Genomic DNA, 25,790 nt, shown 5'->3' with positions numbered 1-25,790 from the left:
ACTCACTCCAAATGTGACCTCTGACTTTTTGTCCAACTTTCAGTGGATAAACTGTCAGTTTCTAAAAAAGTCATACATGCTAATGCCACATGTTAATTAATATTCACCAATATTACAGGAAAAAAAATTGTTATCAAAAAATCTCTTTCCAAATTCTGGACATAAATTTTAGGGGTAGGAGTGAAAAATTATACTTGAAATACATTTATAGCATTTGAAAATTTGCATTATTGTAGTAATTGCTTTAAACTAACATTCTCTAGACAAAATAAAGTGTTGTACTACATTGCAGCCTCACTGTTAGGAATGAAGATAGAGGAGACAATGCAGGAAGGCCAACACATACAACCAAAATGGAAAGCATCCAAGTCATAGAAGAATGGTAAGTTGGTGAAACTTTATTTATTAATTTATTAATTTATTTTTATTTACCTGTAACTAATTTACCTTAGTTTTTTTTAGACTTCTAAAATGAAGCAAAATCAGATTTGCCATGTAATGCTATCAGTGATATTTAGCCTTACAGATAGTTTCACATTTATGGATACAAAGCAATGGGGAGGAACAGAAGGCATGTGAAAATGGCTTAACTGATCCATGGGCCTCTGCTGTTTGTAGAATCATTTTCTTCTACTTACCCAGTCAAGAAGTAAAACAAACTTGGGCAAAAGTATATTTTACAGTTAGATTTTTTAACATGCTTAATTTTTGTACATCAGCTTGTTTTATGGTTTTACCTGAATTGACCCAGGAAATATGTGTCTTGAAAGACAGATGTATATATACTGAAAGTCTGAGCCTGTTTCTGTTTGAAGATAAGGCAAATATTTTTTTGTGTTGGGGAAAAAAAGCTAAACTTGTGGCTTTAAGTTCTTTAATCCCATAAAAGGTACATTAAAACTTAATTCAGGAAGACGTTATTGAATTTAAAAGCAACACAAGCAAAATATCTCAGTACCACCATTGCTTTTCATGATCAGTTTTGAAAGGATAAATAAAAACGTTCCACAAAATATGAAAGCACTATAGACTTTTCCCCTTACTGACAGAGAACACGTGGTGAATTGATTTGACAGATTTTTTTCTTTCTTTATATGAGAATGTCTTAATTGTTTATATCCTCCAGTTATATTATGTTGAACTTTGGTGCAGCTGAGCACTCTGGAATTCAAGTCACTTTAAAAGAATTTACAGAAGCACTCCATCATGATGAATGTGTTTACTTCATGACATTCCCTGCTGGGATTAAATGTTTCACAGGTTTTAACGCGGCAGCCTTGTAGCTTTGCTATGCAAAGAAAGTACAAAGCTTAGTGAAACAGCTCACTAATGGTCCAGATCTTGAAATCTGGGGAGTTTCTCAACATCATTGTTGGTGGTAGGCAGAAGAATGGAAGACTGAAAGGTCTGTCCATGGAATATTAAAAGAGCGCATGTGGTTTCACATGAAGAAGTCGTGGTTAATTCAAAGCTGTGAATTAACAGCTCCCTGCCTTCAGAGAAGATTTACCTTCTGTGCTGTCTCTGCTCCCTCCTCTTCTGCCTCCCCACCACTAACTGTACTCCAGATGATATTAATTCAGCTCTTTCTCTTGAGCTGATTCAGGCAGAGGTAGCAAGTAGAGATTGTTTAGGTAAAAATTAATTCTAAACTACTTAATTCACCTCGACTATGATATAAAACTTCATCTTGCATAACTTAAGGTCCTTCTGTAAGCCAATGGAGAAACCAGTAACTCTAGATCATAACACAGGGCAGCTGAATTTAGCCTATGTCAAAACCTATAGTTTCCTATAGTGAAACTTAAATAGCTGTTATCACTTATGGTTAGTGTTACAGTTTGTCTAAACTTGTCAAGTCAATGGGACAATGTACTCTGTGAATCAAACTTTATTTCATGAACTTATTAGACAAAATTCAAACAAGGGCCAAGTATCCTTTAAAGAGGCTAGTCTAACTCATGCAGATCCTGAGTCACTGCTTCATTCATTAACTCACAGATTCACCAACTTGCAATTCCATCAACTCATACACCAGTAAGAAGTAGTTACCTGGGGAGAGTGCTCATGCCTTTTGCTCCATCACTGTATAGGCATCCCCTAACCTCAGGTGTGCAGCTGCTCACAGATCCACTTCAAAAGCTTTTGGGGTAAGGTGATGTGTTTATACCTTGTTTTGTCTACACCAGCTCTTAAGTTAGTGGATTCTGCAGAAACTGCTCATTACTGATGCAAAAAAAATGGAGGAGGTTTGAGCAGAAGGTTGCAATGGCTGCAGAATGGCTCTTGCCTTGTCCTGTCCTTAGTGTCCCGTTTTGTATGATGTACTCCATTTGTAACTGAATGGAGCTGCTCTCAGCAAACATCAGGCCTGTTCTGTGTGTCAGGACTATACCTGAGCAGGAGGTGAGAGAACATCCAGAGGTTTAAATTAAATATCCTATTGCAGTCCCAACCTCTTCTTTCGTGTACCTAGGAACAAGGAACGTTTAGTTCAGCACTGCCGTGGTGCAGCATTTAGGCTGCCTTTGATGTCTAATAAATTCAAGACCTCAACAAAGGAGTTTTCTCCTACTTCACAAGATCAAGATAAGTTATTTAGACATAAGTGAGCTTTAGTTTATCAAATTGGACAGTCTGCGTGATTTTCTTTTTAAATTAATCTACTTGTATAGCACAGGGCTGTACTTCACAAATCTCCTCAGGAAACTGTCATTTTGGAGAGGGAACAGGAAATCCATTTTTAATGAAATGACATGTCTTACAGATGTAAAACATCTTAATAGATTAAACTCTATCAAACTGCCTTATTCTGTACTTTTTTTGTTCACATATTCTTATATTCATCTAACTGCAGTATTTTCCAAATTGATAACTAGGCAACATGGGTTGCTTGTCAGCTCCACCCCTTCCAGCAGGTTCATTTCTCTTTCCTCAGAGAGTGAGGACTTTTCACCATAAAATCTGCATGTTTATGCTTTTTAGTTTTGCTGCTTAGTTTAAATGTTAAAAACTTTCTCATTTATTAGATCTTTTAGTCTGCCAAAAAAGTGTCATAAATAGCTTCCTGACACCCACTCTGTCTTGCATGCAGACTACGAATTGAAAAATGAACTTGAAATTATATGGGCAAATGGCATTTATTGTGCAACATGATTACAAAGACAGTGTTAACAGCAGACTGTAAAATTCTTGCATTGTATCTTATCAGGAAGGGGAGGATGAGCACTCAGAGTTAAGTGTGAAACTGTACTTAACTGTTGTTAAGAAATTTGAATATGACCTTCTCAGACTGTTCGTTTGTACATTATGGATTAGTGGCACAAATTGGTTTTCTGTTCACTCATCCTGTGCATCCGCTGGTACAAGCCGTAAATAGCCTCCTTCAGAAAATGGGAATAAGTTGGTTTTTTTTTCCCATTTCTTCTCTCTCCAGTTTTGCCAGAAACATCCATCACATCTTGTGCCAGTAGATCATCATTCAGGTCAATAGCACCAAACACAGAGAAGCTTAGCAACCCCTAGGTACAAGCACAGAGAAATATGCTAATTTAAAGGCTCTCTGAATTACTATTTTGTTGGCCCTCATTAGTATGCCCTTGGCTGCCAAGAGCCTTTTGTTTTTCTTGTCCTTGCTGAACCAAATTGTGTGGCAGGCAGAGATTGGCCAAATCCTATCAGAAGCAGGCAGAGATATCAGGTGTCCCTCAAGCCTGACAGGAGAGAGAACCTACTGTCAGCTGTCTCACATCTCCTTTAACTACGGGGTAGGAATTCTCTTCTGTTATTGGATTTTTCTTTAGTCTGATGGTGAACAGTACAAGTAAAAAACTTGCAGAAAGCCAAGTGCATGTCTCTTAATATTAAACACATTTAGTGGCCTATTGAGATAATGAATGAGCAAGTGAAGTGAACAAAATTCTCCTGTCACTTCTGAAGCTTTGTTGATTCTAGTTTTCACTCTGGGCTGAAGTGCAGTGGAAAGGAGAAATTTTGGACAATTGTATGAAAACACTGTTACAAAAATAGAAACATATTTGTAATGATATCTTCCTTCTGCAGCCAAAACCCGACTGCAGATGAAATTCTGTCTTGGGCTCAGAATTTTGACAAGATGATGAAAACACCAGCTGGGAGGAACCTTTTTAGAGAGTTTCTTCGAACAGAGTATAGTGAAGAGAACCTGCTTTTCTGGCTTGCATGTGAAGATCTAAAGAAGGAACAGAACAAGAAAGTTATTGAAGAAAAAGCAAGGCTTATATATGAAGATTACATTTCTATACTTTCACCAAAAGAGGTAACGCTGTAAATGTTAGATTGAATTCCTTTCCTATTCCAAAACAGACATGCTATACTCTAGATTGCCAGAAGGGGTCGAAAAGTATGCACAGTCTCAGATGAAAACAATTCTCGGTATAGGAAATAAAATGAGAAAGGGAGGGACTGCACAAGTGCTGACATAAGCTGAGCTGCTTAGTATCACTGGCCACAACTCCTCAAAGCTCTCACTACAAGAGGAATGAAGGGGAAATTCCAGAAACAGAAGGGTGAGAAATAGGAATGCTTCTTTAGTAATGCAACTTGCTTGCCAAAGACACAAAGTACATCATGAAAATGGATTTCTGGAGGAAAAAAAAATAAATAAATTCAGCAACATATGACAAATAAAATAATATTTAACAGGAAACAAATCGTGGAATAGATTCACAATTAGTGCCTTGTAAAACACAGTGGGATTAAAATCAGAATAATGACAGATTTATCTGCTGCAAGAGCTGTCTGGGGAAAAAAAAGCAAAAATTGCTTTGGTTATCCCTAGATACCATCAAATAGTCTAAGAATTGTGATCGCGTATTTTCTCTAATGAAAGGTGGGATAATACCCAGGAAATTATATACAGTTTTCTTCAGTGTCCAACTGAAATTATCTTCAGCATCAAATCATGGTTTGGAACAGACAAATATATAAACATACAATAAATAAATAAATAAATAAATAAATAAATATCCAGGCATTGTAGAAGAGTTTCTTGGGCTATGTCACGTACCTTTAGCAACTCTTCTTTGTTTCTGTATGTGTTAATTTATGCTTACTTGTGGACCTTGCTTGCTACATTTTACCTCTGCTTTTAGTAAATTTTTGCAATTTCATTCTTGTGAATGAAACCAACAGCCATTTAAAATTCCCTTACATTCTCTGTGACATAGTGTATGTTTTAACTTTGGAGTGAGATAACTGCCAGTACAGCAAGCTACTGTATTTCTGACAGTGTATATATATATATCTAGTAGGCACATATTTACTGTACGTCCTGTTGTCTTCCAAAGCCAATATGAACCAGCAGTTAAGACTAAAGCAGTCTTTTGGGACTTAGGATTTAACAGAACTGCTCACATAATTCATTCCCTAGGAATGCAAGGATGTCATTAACCCAACTGCTTCTGCCCCTACTGGAAACCGTATGAGGCAAATGAGAACAGTTTGCAATGCTTTAGATCAGAATGGGAGCTTTAAAGTTCTCGTTCATCCCAGCATCCTATTCTGGATGAAACTTTGGCATAGGAGCTGAAATATTCAGCCTTGTTCAGTGATGAAGTCACTGAGGCAGAATGTCCCAGTGTGCTAAACAAATACCTTGCACACATCTATTTACCAAAGAGATAACTTGAATAATTGCAATTAATCTTGCCATATGGCTTTAGTGAGTCACTGAAAAACTACAATGTGAATTAAGAGATCCATAATTAATTTGTTTCATTCTATAATGGCAATTAATTTTTACAGTATTCAGTGGCAAAGGAACACCACTATCCTGCCAAATGTGAGCTTTCTTGTCCAAGCCATTTTGCTTGGTAATGAAGAATCGATTGGCTAGCCTCATGAACTGGTCTTGTTAAGATCTGTGACACATTCAGAGGAGAATGCTGAATAGGAAACTTCGTGAGGGTCATTCAACATTCCTTTGTGAGAAATATTTCAAAATATGTAAAAAGTAAAACATTTCAGTGTGTAAGAACTTATTTTGGGAAATCCAGGTTACTGCAGAACTTTATTTATTAGCACTAGTATTGTTAAATAGAGGCATTTCATCTTACAGCTATTAAGATGGATGCAAAGACCAAGTCAAAACTGAAATAAAGTCTATCATCTGAGTCTGAAATCATGTGTGTGCATTTTAGAACATTTACTCTGAAAGTTAGAGTGTACCTTGAATAAAGTGATGAACTTAGGATGTTCCATGGAGCCATATGAAAGAAAGAGATATATACAACCTTTCCAGCATTACTGTATAATATCCATCTGTTCTCATCTTCTTCAGGTTAGTCTTGACTCCCGGGTGAGAGAAGTGATCAACAGAAACTTGCTGGATCCCAGTCCTCATATGTATGAAGATGCCCAACTCCAGATATACACCTTAATGCACAGAGACTCTTTCCCAAGGTTCTTGAACTCTCAAATTTATAAGTCTCTTGTTGAAAGTATTACAGGCTCTACTTCTGAAACTTAGTTTTAATTTTAATTTTCAAATAAAATAACTTCATTTTTTCGGGGGTGGGCGGGACAGAAGAAAAGTAGTTTATTACCATCTGGAGCTGGGTTCCTGGAGAACTACAGTTTAGCTCTACTCAGGCTACTGTGAAGAAAACAAATACATACTATGGTCTCTGTCTACATTTTTACCAAGGTCCTCCTTGCTTGAAATAGCATGGGAGAGAAACAGTGGATTTGCCAAAATACATTTGTTTCGCACTCCTTTCACCCAACTGCAGTCAAGATTGCAATGATGTATTTGTAGTTTTATGAACAGTCTCCTTGTGTATCCTCACATTGCATGTGCAAGGTAAAACTGCTTCACTTACCACTTAGTTGTTGCAATATTTAATCCAATAACATAAATTATATCTGTATTTAAGAACTTTTTTGTGCAATACAGTCTAATGGTACATAGAAACAACAACTGCAGCAAACCAGAAAGAGGCTTGCATTTTTTTAACATCACTAACTGAAAAAAGCCAATTTTTAAGGTGTAGCATTACTCAACATGCTCTACTGAGTACAATACACTGACTTTTTGAAGCCAATATTTCTGTATAGAAAGAGCTATTTATCACTGTTTATTTAAAATAAATCAAGTGGAGGATTCCTCTGGTTGTTCACTGCCAAAACTGTGGCATTTTCATTACAGAGTTTGCAATGTCAAAAAAAAAAAAAAGAAAAAGAAAAAATAAATAAAAAAGAAGGAAAAAAAAAAAAAAGCACAAACCACTTAAAGGGATCCATATCTGAGTGACACAATCTATGCGCTGATATTGTTTAATTGTTAAAAGAACAAAGATTTTCAATGTACATTTCAGATGTCAGATACTGTAATTGATTTATTAAAGACTGGCTACCCAGTTCTAACACTGTTGTATAATGTTATGTACTTCAGCAAAAAAAAAAAAAAGAAAAAGAAAAAAAGAAAAAAAAAAGAAAAAGAAAAAAAAGAAATAAGAAAACAAAAACAAGAACAAACACAGAAAGCTTGATAATTTAGTTTTTTTTAATAAAGAAATTTAATAAAAGATTGCCTACATGTAGCATTTTAGAGTATTTTAGAACACTTCGATGAATTGCATCTGTCCTGTAAGATTTTTTTTGTTGTGTTTTTTGAAGGCTAAATCCAGTCAAAAAATGTTTTTAAGCAAGTGTTTTACAAGATGGTGGGTTAAAGAAGACTTAGCTTCTGGCCTCATTGATTTTGAATAACTCCTTGAAAACAAGGAGTTTGGAGTGTAATATTAAACCAAATTTCAAGGGCTCCTAAATCTGCAGTTCTTACCCAAGCAAAATGCCTACTGAAACTCAGTGGGTGTCTTTCCTGGGTAGCGAGTCCTGTATTGAGCCCTAAATGAGAGCTAATGCAGCACAGTACTCCAACCACTTTTCTGCCACGGTGGTTTTAGTAGGTGTTTGCTTGGCCTTTTTATCCAAAAATATCCAATTTAAGGATGCAATTTGATGTTTAAAGAGAGAGTGACTTGGAACTTAAAAAAACCAACATCTTCATACCTACCAGATATGAGACAAATAAGTGTTCCCATCCCTCACAAACTGCTAAAGGTAAACCATGAGATTGTTTTGAATGCTAGTTAAATATATATATGTATGTATGTTTGTATATATATATATATTTAGCACCGTCAGCTCTGGTCTTGTACTAAGACTTAGAGGCAAGGTTCTTCTCACTTTCCTAGGACTAAATACAGCATACTCCCATTGCTTTTGATGGGTCCAAAAGATTTTACAGTTTTGTAACTAGGTGGAATCTGGCCCCAGCAAACTTGGCTCCAACCAGCAAGCTACTCCTTGGTGCCAGCTCTTGCCGAAATCGCTGCTGCCAAGGCTGCTCTGGCTCTACACAGTAGCTGGTAGGAAACAGGTATTAGTTTATTTCCTGGGGCTTATTTTTTCCTTTATTTTACTACCTCTCTCTCTCTCTCTCTCTCTTTTTTTTTTTTCTTCCTCTTAATTTATTGAACATGCTTCAAATAGCAAGTCTGGGGAATTTTTTAATCATTCTTTTTACTTGAAACCTGTGTGCTTTTTTTGGATATATAAGAACAACTTAACAAACTGTTTCTTAAACTCATTTGGTTTTGTAATTTATATAGAATTCAGGAGATGATTAAAAGGGCTATTATCTATTCCCTATGCAACTATTTTAACTGTTGTAGTGTTTGACAGAATGGGATCTAAAAAAAAAATCTGCAAAGTGGAAAACAAATCTGTTTACAGTGGCGTTGCTGACTATCCTACCATATTCAGCACTTTTAAATATTGTTATTTATGAAAATGTAGTTTAAAATGCAAGACAAAGTATTTATAAATGTTTCTTTTAATAAATAACTGTTTTGTCTGAAAGTGTTATTGTGTTATGACAACTTTATTCATGTTGGTTAGCTACTTACCATTATGAATAAAATATTCAATTATTATACCGATAGAGTAATAGCTATGATGTTTACAAATCCTGAGGGGGGGGGAAGTCAGTGAGAAAGGACTGCCTCCTTCTACTGTGAAATACTGTTAGAAGAATGAATTTTTTTGGCTTTTTTTCTTAACTGGAATTTAACTACGATCCTACATATGTTTAGTATCATTTAATACCAGTTATATTTACTGTGATACTAAACATACACGGCATCATATATGTATATATTTACATAGTGTAATTTCAAGTTTGTTGGTGTTTGAGGCACAAACATTTGGTTCACACATCTAAACAATGTGTAAGAGACAAAACTGCATGCAAAAGCCTTTACAAATGTAGACTTACATATTCTTAATGTTACTATTTGATGGTGACCTGCTAGTCATAAGCTATCTTTATAAGATATTTCACATAGGTAGAAGTTCTTGTCAAAACAGACAAGTCATCCTTTCAAGGACATTTTTAAAGCTAACTGTGTGGGCCCTAAAATATTACCTGGATTTCTAGCAAAAGATTCCAAAACCTGTATTTGGAAACTGTTACATCATTTTGACAAATATTACACCAGTCTTCAGTGTAATACTGCAATGAAATCACGTTCAAAATTTCTTGTCTTAAATCCTCTATTTGGAGGGGTTTATAAATTGAACATGACTTGTATGAAGTTTATTTCTTGGAGCAAATGCTCATATTAAAATGATTAATAGACATTTCATCTATCAGTTTGGGTTTCCCAAAATTGTATGAAAAAATGGATATAGTCCAAATGGACAACAACTTGTGCCATAACATGATCTCATTGCCTGTCATACAGTTCTTTGAACACAAAATGTAAAACAGTCAAGCTATTAAACTGATTTATTGTGCATGCAGTGTGCAATACACTTTGAAAAACTGCCTAAATACACTTATTCTATAGCCTGGAATAAAATAAGTATGTATTTAACTTGTATTTCAGTTTTTCATGAGAATGTATATAGCACTGTGGAATGTGAGTTACGTTTTTTTGTCATTTTTGTCTGGTGTTCTAGCTTTCCTGTTAAATAGAGCACAATGCCAAATAGACATAAATAAGCAGAGCATGTGGGTACACTCCTAAGACACCCTGGGTTTAAGATGCCCAGGATAAAACAAAACCATAGATAACACCAAAAGTATTTAAATTAGCGTGAAGACACATACATATGGAGAAGACCAGAGTGTCTGCTGGCCAGCACAGGCAGGGCAGAATGCCCTGAAAATGTGTCCACACTGTCTCAGACTCATCCAAGCATCCATGGAATCCACATCACCCCTTCACAGCACCACAGAGAGTTGACAGAAATTGCGCACTACTTATATCCTCTTATAAATTAAAAGTATGCAAAAGTGTCTGCTAGCTTGTGATCTAAACCAACGAAATACAAATAGACCTTCATCATAACTTAAATAAATGGGATTTGAACTGTCATTTGATGCCAGACTTGCATCAGTAGTGAACACAACAGCCATTTGACCATGAATAGCATATAAATGAGGTAAGAAGGTCCTTGTAAGAGTAGCTGGCTGGTCTTACAGCATTAAGGAAGAAGCTTCCATACTTAAACCATAGCTGCAAAAGCCCTTTGTGTGTCTTCCCCAGATTGCTTTGAACCATGTCTAACTACCAAATCCAAAACACTGCTTTCTTTGTAGATGCCTGGAAGCACTCCTTTGGAACAGCTTGGGACACAGCTGCAGCTGTCCAGCCCTGTTCACCTCTGTCCTGAGCACACACTGCAGAGAGAAAACTTTGGTCCTGCTTGCTCACCTCAGTCCTCAGGGCTTCAGCAGCAGGTGTGTCTTTTTCAAGGCAAAAGCACAATGCAGCTATGGCACCAAAATGAGCTAGTAAAAGGATTACATTAATTGTACTTTTGGGAAACAACTACTTCCATGTTATGCCAAAAGCCAGATTTTGCCCCTTCCTTTACCCACAACCTGTCACGTAGTGGAATTACGTCTTTCATGCTTAAAATAGGGATACAATCCACCTGTCACACCTTGGGGAGCAACATGGGTGGCAGTGGTTTGAGGTCACTGAAACCAATAACTGGTCTGCACCGTGCACCGCTGCCCAGCTTACTTCTACATTTACATTAACATTACATTTACATTTTACATTTTACATTTATTCTACACTACTGCACGTAGTATAGAATTGAATAGTATAGAAAAATGTATAGGGAATGTGAGCTGGGTTAGACCACCGTGAGTCAGATTAGTTTTACCCTACTGACGATGTGTCGTTGCGCTAGTAATCCTATACTTATGTAGGATAAATATGTAGGATATTTTGTCATAGAGCTTTATTCAAAGTGGTGCATTGACACTCATGACGATTTATTGACCTACAACGATGCAATTATTGATACCCCGACAGAGTACTTCGCTTGTGAAGTATGGTTACCTCCTTCTGTTAAGACACAAACAAGGATGGTAGAATAGCAAAGATCTGACTTGCCGTGACATAAGCTACTGCCTAATAAAGTTTTATGGCCAGTTGCGTATTTTTACAGTAACCTAAATTCTTCAGTACACTTTCCGAGCCCAGCTCAACACGACTCAGTCACCGCCGGCCAATCGGAGCCGAACCCCTTCGTTCGTTTCCGCCGCCGGAGCCCCGATGGCTGATATCGGGGCAGAGCCTCTTCGGCAGCTTCCGGAAACCCGGAAGGGAAACAGCCGAGCGCCTTCGGTACCTCCGGCGCGGTGAGCTGCCGAAAGAAGGGCTGAGCGCACGGAGCGGCCCTTAGCCGGGATGGGGCTGCTGGCTCGAGCTCTCCGCGCAGCCCGAGGCTGCCGGGCGATCGCACTGCCTGCACGCAGCTACCATGCGGGGTCCGGCAGGGTCAGCGCGTTGGCAGTACGCCCGCAGCAGCCGCGGCGTGGGCTGAGCGCCTGGCCTCGCTTAGACGAACTGTTTGCCACCCCTTCCTTAAGTCGCCTCCTGGAAGCGCGGGTGCAGGGCGAGGCCGGGCCGGAGCTGGCGGAGCTGATCCAGCGGCTGCGTGACAAGGAACGGGAGCTGCGAGACACGCGGGAGCTGGCACTACAAGGTGAAGCGAAACGAAAGGCCTGTGCACGACCCGGAGGTGGGGGGAAAGGTCCATCGGGCCTAGGGGGCGGTACGGGGAGTTATTTGTATAACCCGACGTGATTGGGTGACCCCCAGGAGGGGGCGGGTGCAGACGGATGGTTGGCACTGCAGACCTTTAAGGGTATCGACGGTGCGTGTGAACTAATAACTCTCGTTGCTTTGGCTGTAGGAGGTGACTGATGTTGTTTGAAAGGAAAATGTACAGTGTTGCCTCGCTTCCCCCCTGTTCATTCTCATCCGGCATGGAGTGCAAAAAGGAGAAATGCTTCCTTTCGTGAAGTTAATAATTGGCCCAAAGCTGCTAGTTTCCCTTATAGGGAAATAGAGTGAAGGATTTTTGTCTCCCTTCTGAACCGACATCATTAAAACCTGATGCTGATCTTAAGTAAGGTGACCATAAGGGTTTAATCGGTCACTGTGAGCACTTCATACTTAAAAATATTTCCGTATAATAGGATCATAGAATATGTGAAATTGAAAGGACCCCACAAGGATCATAGAATCATCATAGAATCATAGGATGACCTGGGTTGAAAAGGACCTCAAAGATCATGTAGTTTCAAACCCCTGCTATGTACAGGGTCGTCAACGACCAGACCAGGCTGCCCAGAGCCACATCCAGCCTGGCCTTGAATGCCTCCAGGGATGGGCCATCCACAACCTCCTTGGGCAATCAATTCTATTGCATCACCATCCTCTGTGTGAAAAACTTCCTCCCAGTATCTCATCTAAACCTCCTGTCTTAGTTTAAAACCATTTCCCCTTGTGCTATCACTATCCAGGGATCATTGAGTCCAACTTCTGGCTCTACACAGAGCCACCCAAAAATCAGACCGTATGTCTCTTAAGTGATTTTAGAGCTTATTGCACATATGTATAGTAAAATATGCAACTGTGCTATGAAATAGATTCATTCTTCACAATTAGTGAATATCTGATTCTGTTGGCCTTAACGCAAGGCCTTGATCAGACAGTAGTTAGTCTAAAATAAACAAGTAGATGGATGCAGGTGACCAACTTAGTGTGTTTGAGGTGTCACAGTTTGTCAGCCACTCAGCCATGTGTGCTTCTTGCCAGCTGTAAGCAAAGCACACTTGTTATTGAAACAGTAAAGCATACTTGTTATTGAAACCAATTTACATGTGCTTTTTTTTTTTTTCCCTTCCCTTTTTGCTGAAATGATTTGGAAAAAAATAATCCCCAGATATTAAATGTGATCTGGAAAGTCAACAAAATGTGTTTTAAAAAGTAGTTGATCACTAACATGAATTGCAGTACTGAAAATGTATGCATTTGCTGTGAGGGAACCTCCCAGACTCTGCTGTGCACAGTGAGCTGGTGGCTGACATCTTTCTTTCAGGTCTTTTGCCATTGACTCTGCAGTTTTGTCCTTGTGTTCCATGCCTTTCATTATGTGCATAATTTTCTCCTTTTGGGGGATTTATTTTGTTTTCTTTTGGGCAAGTGAGCTGAATTACTACAGGTCAGAGGTAGCTTAAGCTGTATTTCATTTAAGTCTGAAGTTTGATACTGACTAGGGAGTGGGAGGAAGGGACATCTTAATATATTCAAACTGCAGCACAGGAAAACTATTTAACTGTAAATCACTAATGTTAATCAGTCAAGTATTACTTGACTGATTAACAGTCAATTACAAGTTTGACTTGTAAGAATTACAAGTTCCTCTTATCTGCAGTCTTGCATATTTATGTCTTTCAGCAATGTGTTAGAAATTCTGCAGCTGCTTTACGGTGACTTTTTGCAGATAGTTTGCTTGAAGTTGCTGCTACTGACATGCAGTTTTTACATACAGCAGTAGTCTTTTTAATGAAATATTAATTGTTGGACTCCTCTACCCCTTGGTTCTTGATGTCCCTATCACAGTGAAATACAAGAGGGTGTTCCCCAGGATGGTGGGGTGGCTGAAGTGAGAAGACCCCTCAGGGAATGGCTCAGCCCACTGCCCAGAGCAGAGTCATGTGTAGCCCAGGGCTGTGTCTGGTTTGGGTCTGACTGTCTCCAGGGGTGTGACCCCTGAACATCCCTGGGCCACCTTCTTCAGTTTTTGGCCACCATTACAGTAAATAACCTATATTTTCTTATGCCTAAGTGGGTTTTCTTGTATTTCATATCCTCGTATTTCACTCGAACGATATTGTTTGTCATTGTTCTAGACTGTAACATTAATACAGTTTTCTGATAGATCCGGTGTGATTATTTTGTGGAGTAAGTTCTTCACATGGTTATTTTTCAGAAGGTTTTCTGAGAGTGCCAGTGGCTTAAATCTGAGGATTAACCATACTCAAATATTCCAGATGAGAGTGAAGATCTGCGGAAACTTGCAGAAAGGGAAATCGTTTCCTGTGAAGAAGAAATAGCTGAACTGAAACAACAGGTTAGATTGCCTCTGAAAGCTTATTATTTCCTTATCATTCCTAAGTTAAAAAAGCCAAGTTGTCCTCTCATTAAATATGTATGATGAACTCTGCTCGTTTCCCCGCCCGTCCCAATCTCCATCAACTATACTCCTCAACTAGTATGTTACCTAAGGTAAATGGAAAATGCAGATGCATGTAGATAGTCTACAGCTGAATTCTTTTTATCAGTTCATCCTGATATGTAGGTGCTGTAGTTCATCTCTTCTGGATGTGCCTTTATGGGTGTTCAGTTTGTTATTGGTTAGAAACTTTCGACTTGCATGATATGGTTTTGAAAGGAATAGTGTAATACAATGTAACTACTTTACACTGCTACTTTGTATAGGTTCTACTAAGTATCCATGGATATTTGTATCAAAATAGTTAACCTTTGCCTAAACTGTTAATATGTTCCTAATGCTACTGGCAAACAAGAAGCTGGCTGGCTGTTAGTAGAAATAGAATATAACTCGTATTCCTTTGGCAGCAATAAAGCAGCCATCTTATTAAAAATAAGTTTTTTAATTAAAATTATTTTTAAAATGTAGATACTTATGATATATGTTAAAAGTAGAAAAGGAAAGCTAAAGTAGAAAGAGACATCACCTAATACTAGTAAAAAAAGGATGACTAAAAATTATTTATGAGCTGTACAGAGTTTTAATCAATCCTTCAGAACTATTATATAGTTTTTGGTTCTAATATTCTGGTCTTGATCTGCGTGGGGGGTAGTGAGGATCTGGATAGCTGGTCTGAAGCCAGTGGGATGAGGTTCAACAAGACCAAATTCCGGGTCCTGCACTTTGGCCTCAACAACCCCAGGCAGCGCCACAGGCTTAGGGCAGAGTGGCTGGAAGACTGTGTAGAGGAAATGGACCAGGGGGTATTGATTGATGTTCAGCTGAGAATGAACCGGGAGCATGCCCAGGTGGCGAAAAGGCCAGTGGCATCGTGGCTTGCATCAGAAACAGTGTTTCCAGCAGGAACAGGGAGGTAATTGTCCCCCTGTACTCAGCACTGGTGAGGCCGCACCTCGAGTACTGTGTCCAGTTTTGGACCCCTCACTGCAAGAAAGACATTGAGGCCCTGGAATGCGTTCAGAGGAGGGCAGAAAAGCTGGTGAGGGGTCTGGAGCACAGGCCTTATGACGAGCAGCTGAAGGAGCTGGGATTGTACAGTCTGGAGAAGAGGAGGCTCAGGGGAGACCTTATTGCTCTCTATAACTTCCTGAAGGGGGGTTGTTGTGAGCTGGGAGTCAGCCTCTTCTCTCATGTAACTGGTGGTATGACTGGAGGGAATGGCTTCAAACTGCGCCAGGGATGATTTATTTAGGCTGGATGTTAGGAAATAATACTTCTCTGAAAGAGTGGCCGGGCAGTAGAATGAGCTGCACAGGGAGGTGGTGGAGTCACTAGTGAGAACTAGTGGTGATTGGTGGATGGTTGGACTGGATGATTTTTTCCAACCTTGATGATTCTGTGGTATATCTATCCAACAGATCAATAAAGCCATTTTGCCTTTAAATAAGTAGAAATAATATAGATAAATCGGTGTTGAAGAAATGCAATCTAGAGCATCTTAGTTCTGAAGTCGATATTGGTTTATAAAGGAATCTGATGGGAATGAGGTGCTTTGTTTTCTTGCAAGAATCATTATGTATCCTATGGTGTCCAACCAGTGCAGTCTAATTGGTGGAAAGTTCTATGAAATTTTGTGGGTCTTGAAAGAAATCTGTTTTTTCTGCTAATAGACAAAGGCAGACTTTTGTCAATGCAGCATCCTCCCCTCCCTATTCCTGTGTATTAATTCCAGGGCTCTCAGAAGGCATTGAGCAGACAGCGCTCTGGAGAGTCTGTGAGTTAATGCAGGAAAATGCAGAGTAGGTAAATTATTGCATGGCATTTTATACAATAACAGTTTTGGATTGAAGGGGGAGATCTTAGATGATTGTTTTTGCATTTACAGATAGTATTGCTTTTGATTCCTTCAGAAGAAACACACAACAGTGATCTTGTTATGGAAGTAACTGCTGGAGTTGGAGGACAAGAAGCGATGCTGTTCACTTCAGAGATATTTGATATGTATCGACGATATGCTGCTTATAAAAAGTGGAAATTTGAAATATTAGAATATTTTCCCAGTGAAATAGGTCAGTAACTTAAAAAAAAAATAAATGTTTGTAACTGTTTATAACTTTCTAATTTAAGTTGAAATGTTCATTCTTATGCCATATAAATTTCCTGACTATGGGAAACTGATTTCAGGGAAAATCTATTTAGAAGCAGAGATTGAATGTCTGGGTACGATTTTCTTCAGCTTATGTATTTGAGACTGAAATTCCACTTGAGAAGCACTGTTAAAATGCTAACATACTAAAACATACTAAAAATAAATAAATACTGTCTTTCAGTAGTTTCAGAAAAGTAGAAATGAAACAATGTGCTTGCAGATTAGAAATACAGAAGGTCATGCAGATATATTTTAGTTTTATATAACCTGTATTTTTAAAAAGAAATATGTATTTTTTAATTTTAGCTCAATATGCTGTACTATTTACTTAAAAATACAAACACCTTGTGTTTATAGGTTGGCTTAAAGGTGGGTTGAAAGTCCATTTGTTATGTTCTTTTTTTGGCAGAGGGAAAACGTTATGATTAAAAGGATTCTTGGCATTTAATCCAAAACATCTTGATTTTTTTCAGGTAATGTCAGTTGATGATTGTATGAGGAAAGGAGATGTTTAGATATAGCTTGTGTAACAGCTAATTTATACGCCAAGTGGGGGAGTCGTTGAAACTTTGAAGGAACTAAAACACAATTGCCTGAGAAAACCTTTGGGTAAAATTTAACCTGTCAGATGTTTGGTGATCTGGAGCTGCTGATTCTCTGCATCTCTCGGAGCAGTGTGTTTACAGAAAGGGAACGTGGTAGGTTTACATAACAAACAGAGGCAGGGACATTAATTTACTGATTGTACCAGCTGGTGTGTAAATTTGTTTCACAGAAATCCGGCTGCTGTCTCTGTGTGACTTTTCTGTACTGACACTTCCATCGTTGCTGAAAGTCTCATTACCAAGTTAATTCAGCAGACAAACTACATACAAAAATTGATTAGTTTTCAGGTGATCCATTACAACAGAGGGAAGAGAAGTACTCATGTAGAGAGTGAAAGCAGAAAAATGTGATTTCATCTCCTTCTAGCAGCCAAAGGTTCAGTGAGCTCAAGTTAACTGCAGTCTGAAATGTGATGGTTTGCATGAGTGGTGGCAGGGACTACATTTTTTGACTGACAAAGTGCTAGTCACAGTTCTCAGCAGGCTAGACTTACTAAGTCTGTGTTGACAGATCTGCAGCCTTGCTGTTATACAGTGTAGTGAGTAAAGCTAGTGTAACCTATGTTTTGCTGTGGCTGTAATGTATATTTTATAGTGGGAATGGATTGGTAGATGAGTGCTCGTGCAGTTTGCAACTAGTAACTTGAAACTGTTTGTACTTCCATCAGCATCCTTTTTTCTTTTTTGTAGACATGAACAGTTAATTAATAGTTTTAATTTTGTTCTTATTAACTCTTCTGATAAATAGTTGTTGATAAAAAGTAATGAACAACATGAAAAGTAATCATAGAAAATTTTCGTTTTAATCGAGGAAAGAAAAACAAGGAAAACAACTTCCTTGAGAAATATTGAAGATGTAGTTGGAAAAGGTAGGAAGTTATGGGATGCAATCCATCAGAGCAACTAATCTCTCTTTAGTCAGTGCTTCACCAGAAGCTGAACTAGCTTCTGAAATGACAGGAACTTTCTTTTTAAAGCAAGTTGAATCAGTGTTGTACAGGTTAGATGTGTGTAAATGATATGAGAGAAAGGGTCTTTATTTTATACCTCGAGAAGATTTAAGGTGGAAGTCAGCTTTTTTAAGGGCAGTCCCACTTTCTAGCCAGCTGCCAACTTTACATCCCTTCTGTGTCTCTGCTTTAGCTGTTTTGAGGCCACAGTGCTAATTGGATCAATCTGCTGATTTGGCTTGAAAGCTACCTATTGTTACTGGATAGTTAAGGCAGATCTGACTCAACTAGCAGCCCTGAGATTGCAAGAGAAAGGGAGCTGTGCTTCACTACTCTTTTGGTGAAAGCTTGATTCTTAGATAATGAACACAAACCTGCAGAAATATTCCTTTCAGTGCCTGAAATAAAAATCTAGCCATTTTTTTTTCTTACTGAAGTTTCTTGTTTATTGGAGATAGATGCATAAAAATGTCTGCAATGTAAAAAATAAATCAAAATGAGTAGAGGGTTTGTTGAAATTTCATTGTATTTGACTGTGTTTCTTGATGAACCTGAAATTACTCTGTATTTGATATAGTTTATTTGAAACAATATGACCTAAATAAATAGTCTTAAACTAGTTTCCTGGTCATCTTGTACTAAGCTCCACATTACCACGATTACACAATCATCGCTACAGACTTAGTCTCCTGAACATATCACAGATGTAGCAACTCAGATAGGCAGACTGTACCCGTTGTAGATGTACTAATGCTAGGACAAGTATGAGAGAAAAGACAGAACGTTAGCTTTTGCAACGAATTGCTTATTACATAATTAATCTTGTCTGGAGTGCCGTTGAATTATGAACATTCAAGTTACTTCTACATCTCATTTCGCTTGGCTTCTTCTATATACTTATTCTATTCTTTGTTCTTGTTCTGATTTATTTTTTGTTTGTCTGCTTTTACATGTAAAGAAGCAAGTATGTTTTAATTGTGCAAATAAATGCACAAGTTATATAGTTTACATATATATATCTTCTTTTACAAGAAGGGTTATTTTGTTTATTTGAATACTGTTTGCATAATAATTAAGATTTCACAGTACCTGTTAGAGTGTACCTTACAAATTTGAACTGAACTTTTTGGAGTGTATTCTTATTTGTTAAAATACATGCTTTGGAGTCATATATATTCTAATTGTGATGGTTTTGTCTTGCAGAGTTAGTTGTAGGTAACGACTATAAATCAAGAACTGCTTGTGTTGAGTGGTTCATTTGACTGGAAAGATTTCTACAAGTGGGAGTGAAATTTTAGAATTCGCAGGGACAAAAATCAGGTGAAAGTAAGGAAAAGAGGCAGTTTTGACCAATTTTGACAAATCTAACTGTAAAAAGTAAAATGTTTCAGTAAAATTAGGAAGGAACGTTAAATTTCTGCAGAGCAAAAATATTTGCAGTAGTACAAACAAGGAAGAAGAAGAATACCATCAACTAATATTGCAACAGACCTTCTGTCTTGATTGTACTGGGCCTTAGTTCAAAAGTTCCAATTGTGAACATTCCATGCTGACTTTCAGTATGTCGCTATGTTGCTATGGAATGTTCTGCTTAATGCATGGGTACAGAGGTGGGAGCTCAGCTAACTCTTATGGAGTAAAAAGTTAAAATGAAATGGAAGAGCTAAGATGAGGCTTAAAAGAGAATGAGAAAGAAGAATTTATTAAAAAAGCAGATGTCACTTGAAAGTTATAAACTTACTGTGATTTTTTTTTTTTCCTTATCATTACACGTTGAGGTTCTCAAATACTACTCAAAAGAATTTGATGTCATTGCTGAAAGTGGCTTTCAAAACTTGGTCTTTACATAAGCTCATTATTGCTGTCAGATTTCTGCGATAGTTGGAAGTATTGTATCTGCACATGGTTCATGAATAATCTTTTATGCATATGTTAAAAATGTAATTGGACTCTGTTAGAAGGAGTTGACTGTCCTTTACTTGATATATTGTGTGAGTATGTATGTTTTGGAGTTCTCTTGCATTTTTGATGTGATTCTACCCAAACACCCAAATGATAAGTTTGTCATTTTAAGAAATAAACAACGATGCCTAAGTATGCTCAAAATGTAATAGTGTTTGCACTTTTACAACTGTTTTTTATTTAAGGTGGCCTAAGACATGCAGTTGCCAGTATAGCGGGACTTGATGCTTACAAGTACATGAAATTTGAAGGAGGAGTGCATCGTGTTCAGCGGGTTCCAAAGACAGAAAAACAAGGGCGCATTCACACCAGCACGATGACTGTTGCAATATTACCCCAGCCCACTGAGGTAATATGCTATTTTTGGTATAACAGACACTACCATAAGCAATGTTTTTACTTGCCATATTGCTGATACCAAAGTCTTTTCTGTCTGTTTAATTGTTGTCTCTTAATTATGATTTTGCCTTTTAATCTAAAAGTTTTAAGATGTATTTGTTTGTTTATTTTTGCCTAAGGGAATGAAATAAAGAATTTCTATATTTCATCATAATCCTTATATCAAGCTCACTGGCAGTTTATTTCACTGTCACTTGAAAATTTACTGTAACTATGCCTTGCATGCTCAGTGAATGCAGTGGCTGATTTAGTTTAGAGAAGACATAGAGTTTTGTTTTAGCATCCCTCTTCTCCATTTTTATAATATCCTCATTTTCCCCTTCTAAGTTGCATGAGTGACAATTCATCCGTAACAAATTTGCTTGGTTATAAATAATTAGCTAATAATTAAAACTTTGGATGTTCGTCCTACCAAACTGTCAAAATATTTTATTCCTTCCTCTTGCCCCTAATGTGCTTCATTACTTCCTCCCAGGGATCACCACTCCATTCCAGAGCCATACAAAGTCAGTATGTTCCCTTTTATCTGAAACCCATCTAGTCAAGTTCAAATAATGTTTAACTTGTCTGAGGGAGTGCAGAGCTTTCAGAAGAAGGGGAAGATTAGTGCTAATGGATGGTTATATCTTTGATTTTTCAGCTTTTAACAAGCGGATCTGAGCTACCACTCAAACTTTAGGGGAAAAAAAAATAGATCTTGCATGAATATTCTTTATAAAATAAACCAATTATGCATATTTGACTTCTTTTCTTTTTGTCTTTCATGACAGATGGAGCTAAAAATTAATCCAAAAGATTTGCGAATAGAAACAAAGAGAGCTAGTGGAGCTGGAGGGCAGCATGTCAATACCACAGACAGTGCTGTACGGATAGTTCATATTCCAACAGGTGCTTCAGTTTTCCTTAGTACAAGAACTACACTGTAAAAATATGGTCGTAATTTCTTCTGTACTATATTATTTGAAACAACAGCTTTAAACCTGGGTCACTGTAGAGCAAAGTTTTCATGTCATTTTTGTGCGTGCAGAAAATATCCATACTGTTGTAAAGCTCTTTTTCCTTATTAAACTGTTGTTTTAAGTTCTACTTAGGTCGCTAGCTTCCATTTGTCTTCTGGCTGCTTTCTCATAGGTTACAGATATAATTACAACACCCATCCCCGGGGCCCAGGTTAGGAAATGTAAGAAGAATAAGATACACCCTCAAATGCTACCTCGTCAGCTATCATATCTTTGCTTTTATTGCTGTTTCTAAGCTTTTAACTTCCTTTTGAGCAATTCAGAACATCTGCCTTGACTTTCATTGCTTTTTAACTTTTCCTCTTCTCTACCACAAACATTAGTCAGGCTTTACAGCCTCAGGGTAATCCTGAGTACACTTTATCTTTGCATATCCAGGTTTTTGCCACCCATTTCTTTGTATTTATTGAATACATAATTCCACTCTACACTTGTTGCATCACCTCGGTAAAGTAGAATGTAAATATTGAAGATGATAGAATTCTAATTAAGATAAAGTGACAAAAAGGTACTCAGAAGAGTTTTGTATAGTTTTGTTCTTTTCCAGATGTGAGGACAAAAAGCAGTAAATGGTCTTAGCTTTTGCTGAAGGCAGTCATTATATTTTGTATTTTTTAGCAATCTCAAAATGTATTGCAGTTATTTTTTGTGGTTATGCCCTAGGAATAGTGCGTAGGGGTTTTTGTTGGTTTTTGGTTTTTTTGTTGTTTTTTTTTTGCATTTCACCTAATCTGAAATTTTTTTATTTATCTTCATAATCGCTCTTCCTTTACAAATATACTTTTACTTTCAATTTCTCTCATCCCAAGTCCATTTACAAGTCTTCATTGTGACCCAGAAGTTGTTTGTAAAGTTTGTTTTAAGAAGTTGTCTTTCATACATTAACACTAAGTAATTATGTAACAGTATACTGTAATCTTACCAGTTACTTACAGTATTTCCAAATAGAAACTTAGGTTGTACCATCTTTTTCATGCATTTCTTTTTCCTGCTGTTTTCTTAGATTGTTCATTTACTATCTTCATTTGAATTGTATATTTTTGGGAAGAAACCATAATTTTTTTGTATGTTCTGTATAACCACTATCTAGTGCACGTTACTGTTTTTTACTGCTAAATTTCCTGGAACTGTGGTAAAAAATTACAGATATCTTCCATAAGTTAATCATCTATTTCATTGTTCAGTATACCAAAATAAATTTATTTTCTTCTGCTGTAAAGCTTAGAACACAACTCAGCCTGCAGTTGGCAATAGTCTCCCCAAATATCATCAGACACGAAGGGGCCTGGACTGTTGTGCTCCTTGTCCAAATATATGTAATTTTTTCTCTCATAATAACAGTCTCTAGAAATTGCAAACTCTTTTTTTATATATGTTACAGTTTAGTGTTAATTCTTATCATATTTTTGGCAGGGGTCACATCTGAATGTCAGCAAGAAAGATCTCAAATTAGAAACAAAGAGAAGGCTATGCAAATGCTTTGTGCTAAACTCTACAACATCAAACTAGAAGAAGAAACCAAAAAGAGAAACAGCGTTCGAAAGATTCAAGTAAGTTTCATTTTATGAAGATTTTATTCTGTATGAACATTATGTTCTTGGGGGTTAACTCGTGTGTTCTTTGTTAATTCCTGTGTTCTTTCCTAAGTCTGAGAGCAGTTAGTGTGACTACTGATCTAGTCTAGTCTAAGTACCATGTAATGGATTCTGTGTGTTGATGAGAAAGATTTCCATTTTTAAATGCTTAGTCAGTATTTCAGCTTTCCTATAAGAAGGTTTTTAATCGGTGTTGTAAACTGATTCTTCTTGTTTGATAGATTGGAACCAAAGGAAGATCGGAGAAGATCAGAACGTACAACTTCCTACAGGACCGGATTACTGACCACAGGATAAGCAGATCAGTGCATCATACTGAGAGCTTCATGTTAGGGGAGGAAATGCTAGATGAAATGATACAAGCTCTGAAGGAATACGCTGATTATGAATCTTTAATGGAAATTATTTCAGAATATGAAAAGTGAATCTTGCTCTTTGTCAAGCCATGTCTGCAGGTATAGATACTCACCTGCAAAAGAACTTCTTGGAGTACCATTCAGAGAACTGAACTGCTTTTCAGATAATGGAAGCTGGTTTCCTTGTGACTGATGAACAGTATTCATACTTGTTGCGTAAAACACCTTGTTGCTGCTGCAGTGCGCTTAAAGTAAATTTGACTGGGCCAGATGTAACTGCAGTTTTTAACCTTCTCCACTGAGAAGATACTGATACACGACTCTCAAAAGGTATGCATTAAAAATAAGCTATTTCTAGTTTCACATCTTGTTCAAACAGTAGTTTCAACATCACCACAGTGTCAAATAGCTTAGTCAAGGTAACAAAAAAAATAATAATCCTGTTTTTGTTTAGTGATGGGAAGAAAGTGATAAATGAACACACTGCTAATCTGCAGATTTGTTGATGACTTATACATGGTATGGGAAAGGGAGTTCTTATATAGCAAGCAGTAAGAATTGTGTAGGAATACTCCTTCCAGTAAGAGTTCTAGAAGTAGCTATTTTTTGGAATTATCTTTAAAAAGAATGTTTCTTGTATCGGAACTGAAACAAAACAAAATTGGGTGACTGTCTTGAAGGCTGATACAATTTCAGTCTCCGTTTCTTTGCAGTTTATCTTTTATTTTTAATTGGATCTGCATTTTACTGATTTTATTTCTCTGAAGTTTACATAATATGTGTGGCTGCTCACTGTTTTAAACTATTCAGTTTAACAGCATCTTAAAACATTTGTACAAAGTGCAAAAAACTGCCTTTTTCATTTACTAATGTCAGTACACGTCTCTATCTGAGGTTAAATAAGATGGCATTTTACAGTCTTAAGGATTTGTGGTAATGCAAAACTTGCTGCCTCCATGCTACATTATCCCATCATTCATTGTAGATATGTGTGTATACACACACAGAATGTATTCAAAGTACCAGTAAATAAGAAATGAGACCCTAAGGAAAATATCACCATGAATAAAGCTGTTTACTTTGACACTTATTAGCATAAGAAATCAGAGTAAGAATGTAAATGCAGTAAATAAAGCAGGAGTTTGCTACAGGTAGCTTACAGGAGTATGCCTAAGCATGCTATATAAAATGTGACAAGGAATGAAAAACCAAAACTGATCGTTATCAATCTGTCATATCAAAGAATGGCTTAAGTTGGTGGGGACCTTAAAGATCATCCAGGTCCAACCCCTTGCCATGGCAGTGTTGTCATCCGCTAGACCAGGCTGCCCAAGGTCCCATCCCACTTGGCGTTGAGCCCTTCCAGAGATGGGGCATCCACAGCCTCTCTGGGCAACCGCAACCTATTCCAGCTTGTCACCATCCTATGAGTAAAAAATTTTTTTCCTAACATCTAACCTAAATTAACTTTAATTCAGCTTAAAGCTGTTCCCCCTTATCCTGTTGCTTTCAGAATGTGTAAAATGTCAGTACATCTCGTGCCTGTAAGCTTTCTTCAAGTACTGAAAGGCCACAGTAAGATCTCCCCAAGCCTACTTCGAGCTAAACAAGCTCAGCTCCCTCAACCATTCTTTGTAGGAGAGGTGCTCCAGTCCTTTGTGGGCTCCTCTGGACCTATTCTTGCAGCTCTGCATTCCTCCTGTGTTGGTATCTGCAGGCTTATGTGAAGTATTCCAGATGGAGCCTCACAAGGGTAGAGTAGAGTGAGACAGTCACCATTCTTTCTATGCTGGCCATCCCTCTTGTGATGCAGCTGGCCTTCTGGGCTGCAAGAGCACACTGCTGGCTCATGTACTGCTTTCTGTCCATCAGAGTCCCCAAATCCTCCACAGAGCTGCTTTTGAGTTTGTCTCCCAGTCTGTTCTCATATCTGGAATTGCCTCGACACAAATGAAACACATCACACTTGGCCTTGTTAAACCTCACTGTAACATAGTGTGGGGATCTCTTTGGTCTACCAGTGCAGACTTTATGCCATAAAGGCTTGAAGTCTCTTTTATGCTCTGTATTTGTTTTAATGCAAGATTTGTAAGTAGGTTGCTCTGAAAGTTATGCCTCCTGTTTATTTCCAGGGCAACTACAACAGATGCAAAGTGCACAGTAACA

At 37.6% G+C, this 25,790-nt stretch overlaps 2 protein-coding genes across 8 annotated transcripts in view; both read left to right on the top strand.

The window, feature by feature from the left end:
- The window catches only part of RGS17 (regulator of G protein signaling 17), a 71,131-nt gene extending 61,211 nt beyond the window's left edge, over positions 1-9,920 (top strand). For 2 of the 3 annotated variants that reach the window (XM_015858237.2, XM_015858236.2), the window contains exons 3-5: positions 293-382; positions 4,063-4,297; positions 6,320-9,920. In XM_015858237.2, coding sequence (XP_015713723.1) covers positions 293-382; positions 4,063-4,297; positions 6,320-6,508 — 514 coding nt within the window. In that variant the 3' untranslated portion in view covers positions 6,509-9,920. The remainder of the gene's footprint in view (positions 1-292; positions 383-4,062; positions 4,298-6,319) is intronic. The other variant, XM_032443646.1, reaches the window with a different exon arrangement.
- A 1,733-nt stretch (positions 9,921-11,653) lies between these two features.
- MTRF1L (mitochondrial translational release factor 1 like) lies at positions 11,654-24,778 on the top strand. Of its 5 annotated transcripts, none has more exons than XM_015858226.2 (7): positions 11,654-12,051; positions 14,408-14,487; positions 16,475-16,658; positions 20,441-20,604; positions 21,425-21,542; positions 23,087-23,223; positions 23,490-24,778. In XM_015858226.2, the coding sequence occupies exons 1-7, from the start codon at positions 11,754-11,756 to the stop codon at positions 23,691-23,693; spliced, it is 1,185 nt and encodes a 394-aa protein (XP_015713712.1). In that variant the 5' UTR covers positions 11,654-11,753; the 3' UTR covers positions 23,694-24,778. The 5 variants fall into 5 exon arrangements, with proteins under 5 accessions (XP_015713712.1, XP_015713715.1, XP_015713716.1 ...); XM_015858229.2 differs by having other exon boundaries at positions 11,716-12,051; positions 16,500-16,658; XM_015858230.1 differs by having other exon boundaries at positions 11,941-12,051; positions 14,347-14,487; positions 16,500-16,658.
- The last annotated feature ends 1,012 nt before the right edge of the window (positions 24,779-25,790 follow it).

Source organism: Coturnix japonica, chromosome 3 (assembly GCF_001577835.2).
Source record: "Coturnix japonica isolate 7356 chromosome 3, Coturnix japonica 2.1, whole genome shotgun sequence".
NCBI lineage: Eukaryota > Metazoa > Chordata > Aves > Galliformes > Phasianidae > Coturnix > Coturnix japonica.
The sequence above is the reverse complement of the archived record's forward strand: the minus strand, read 5'-3'. Positions and strand labels throughout refer to the sequence as shown.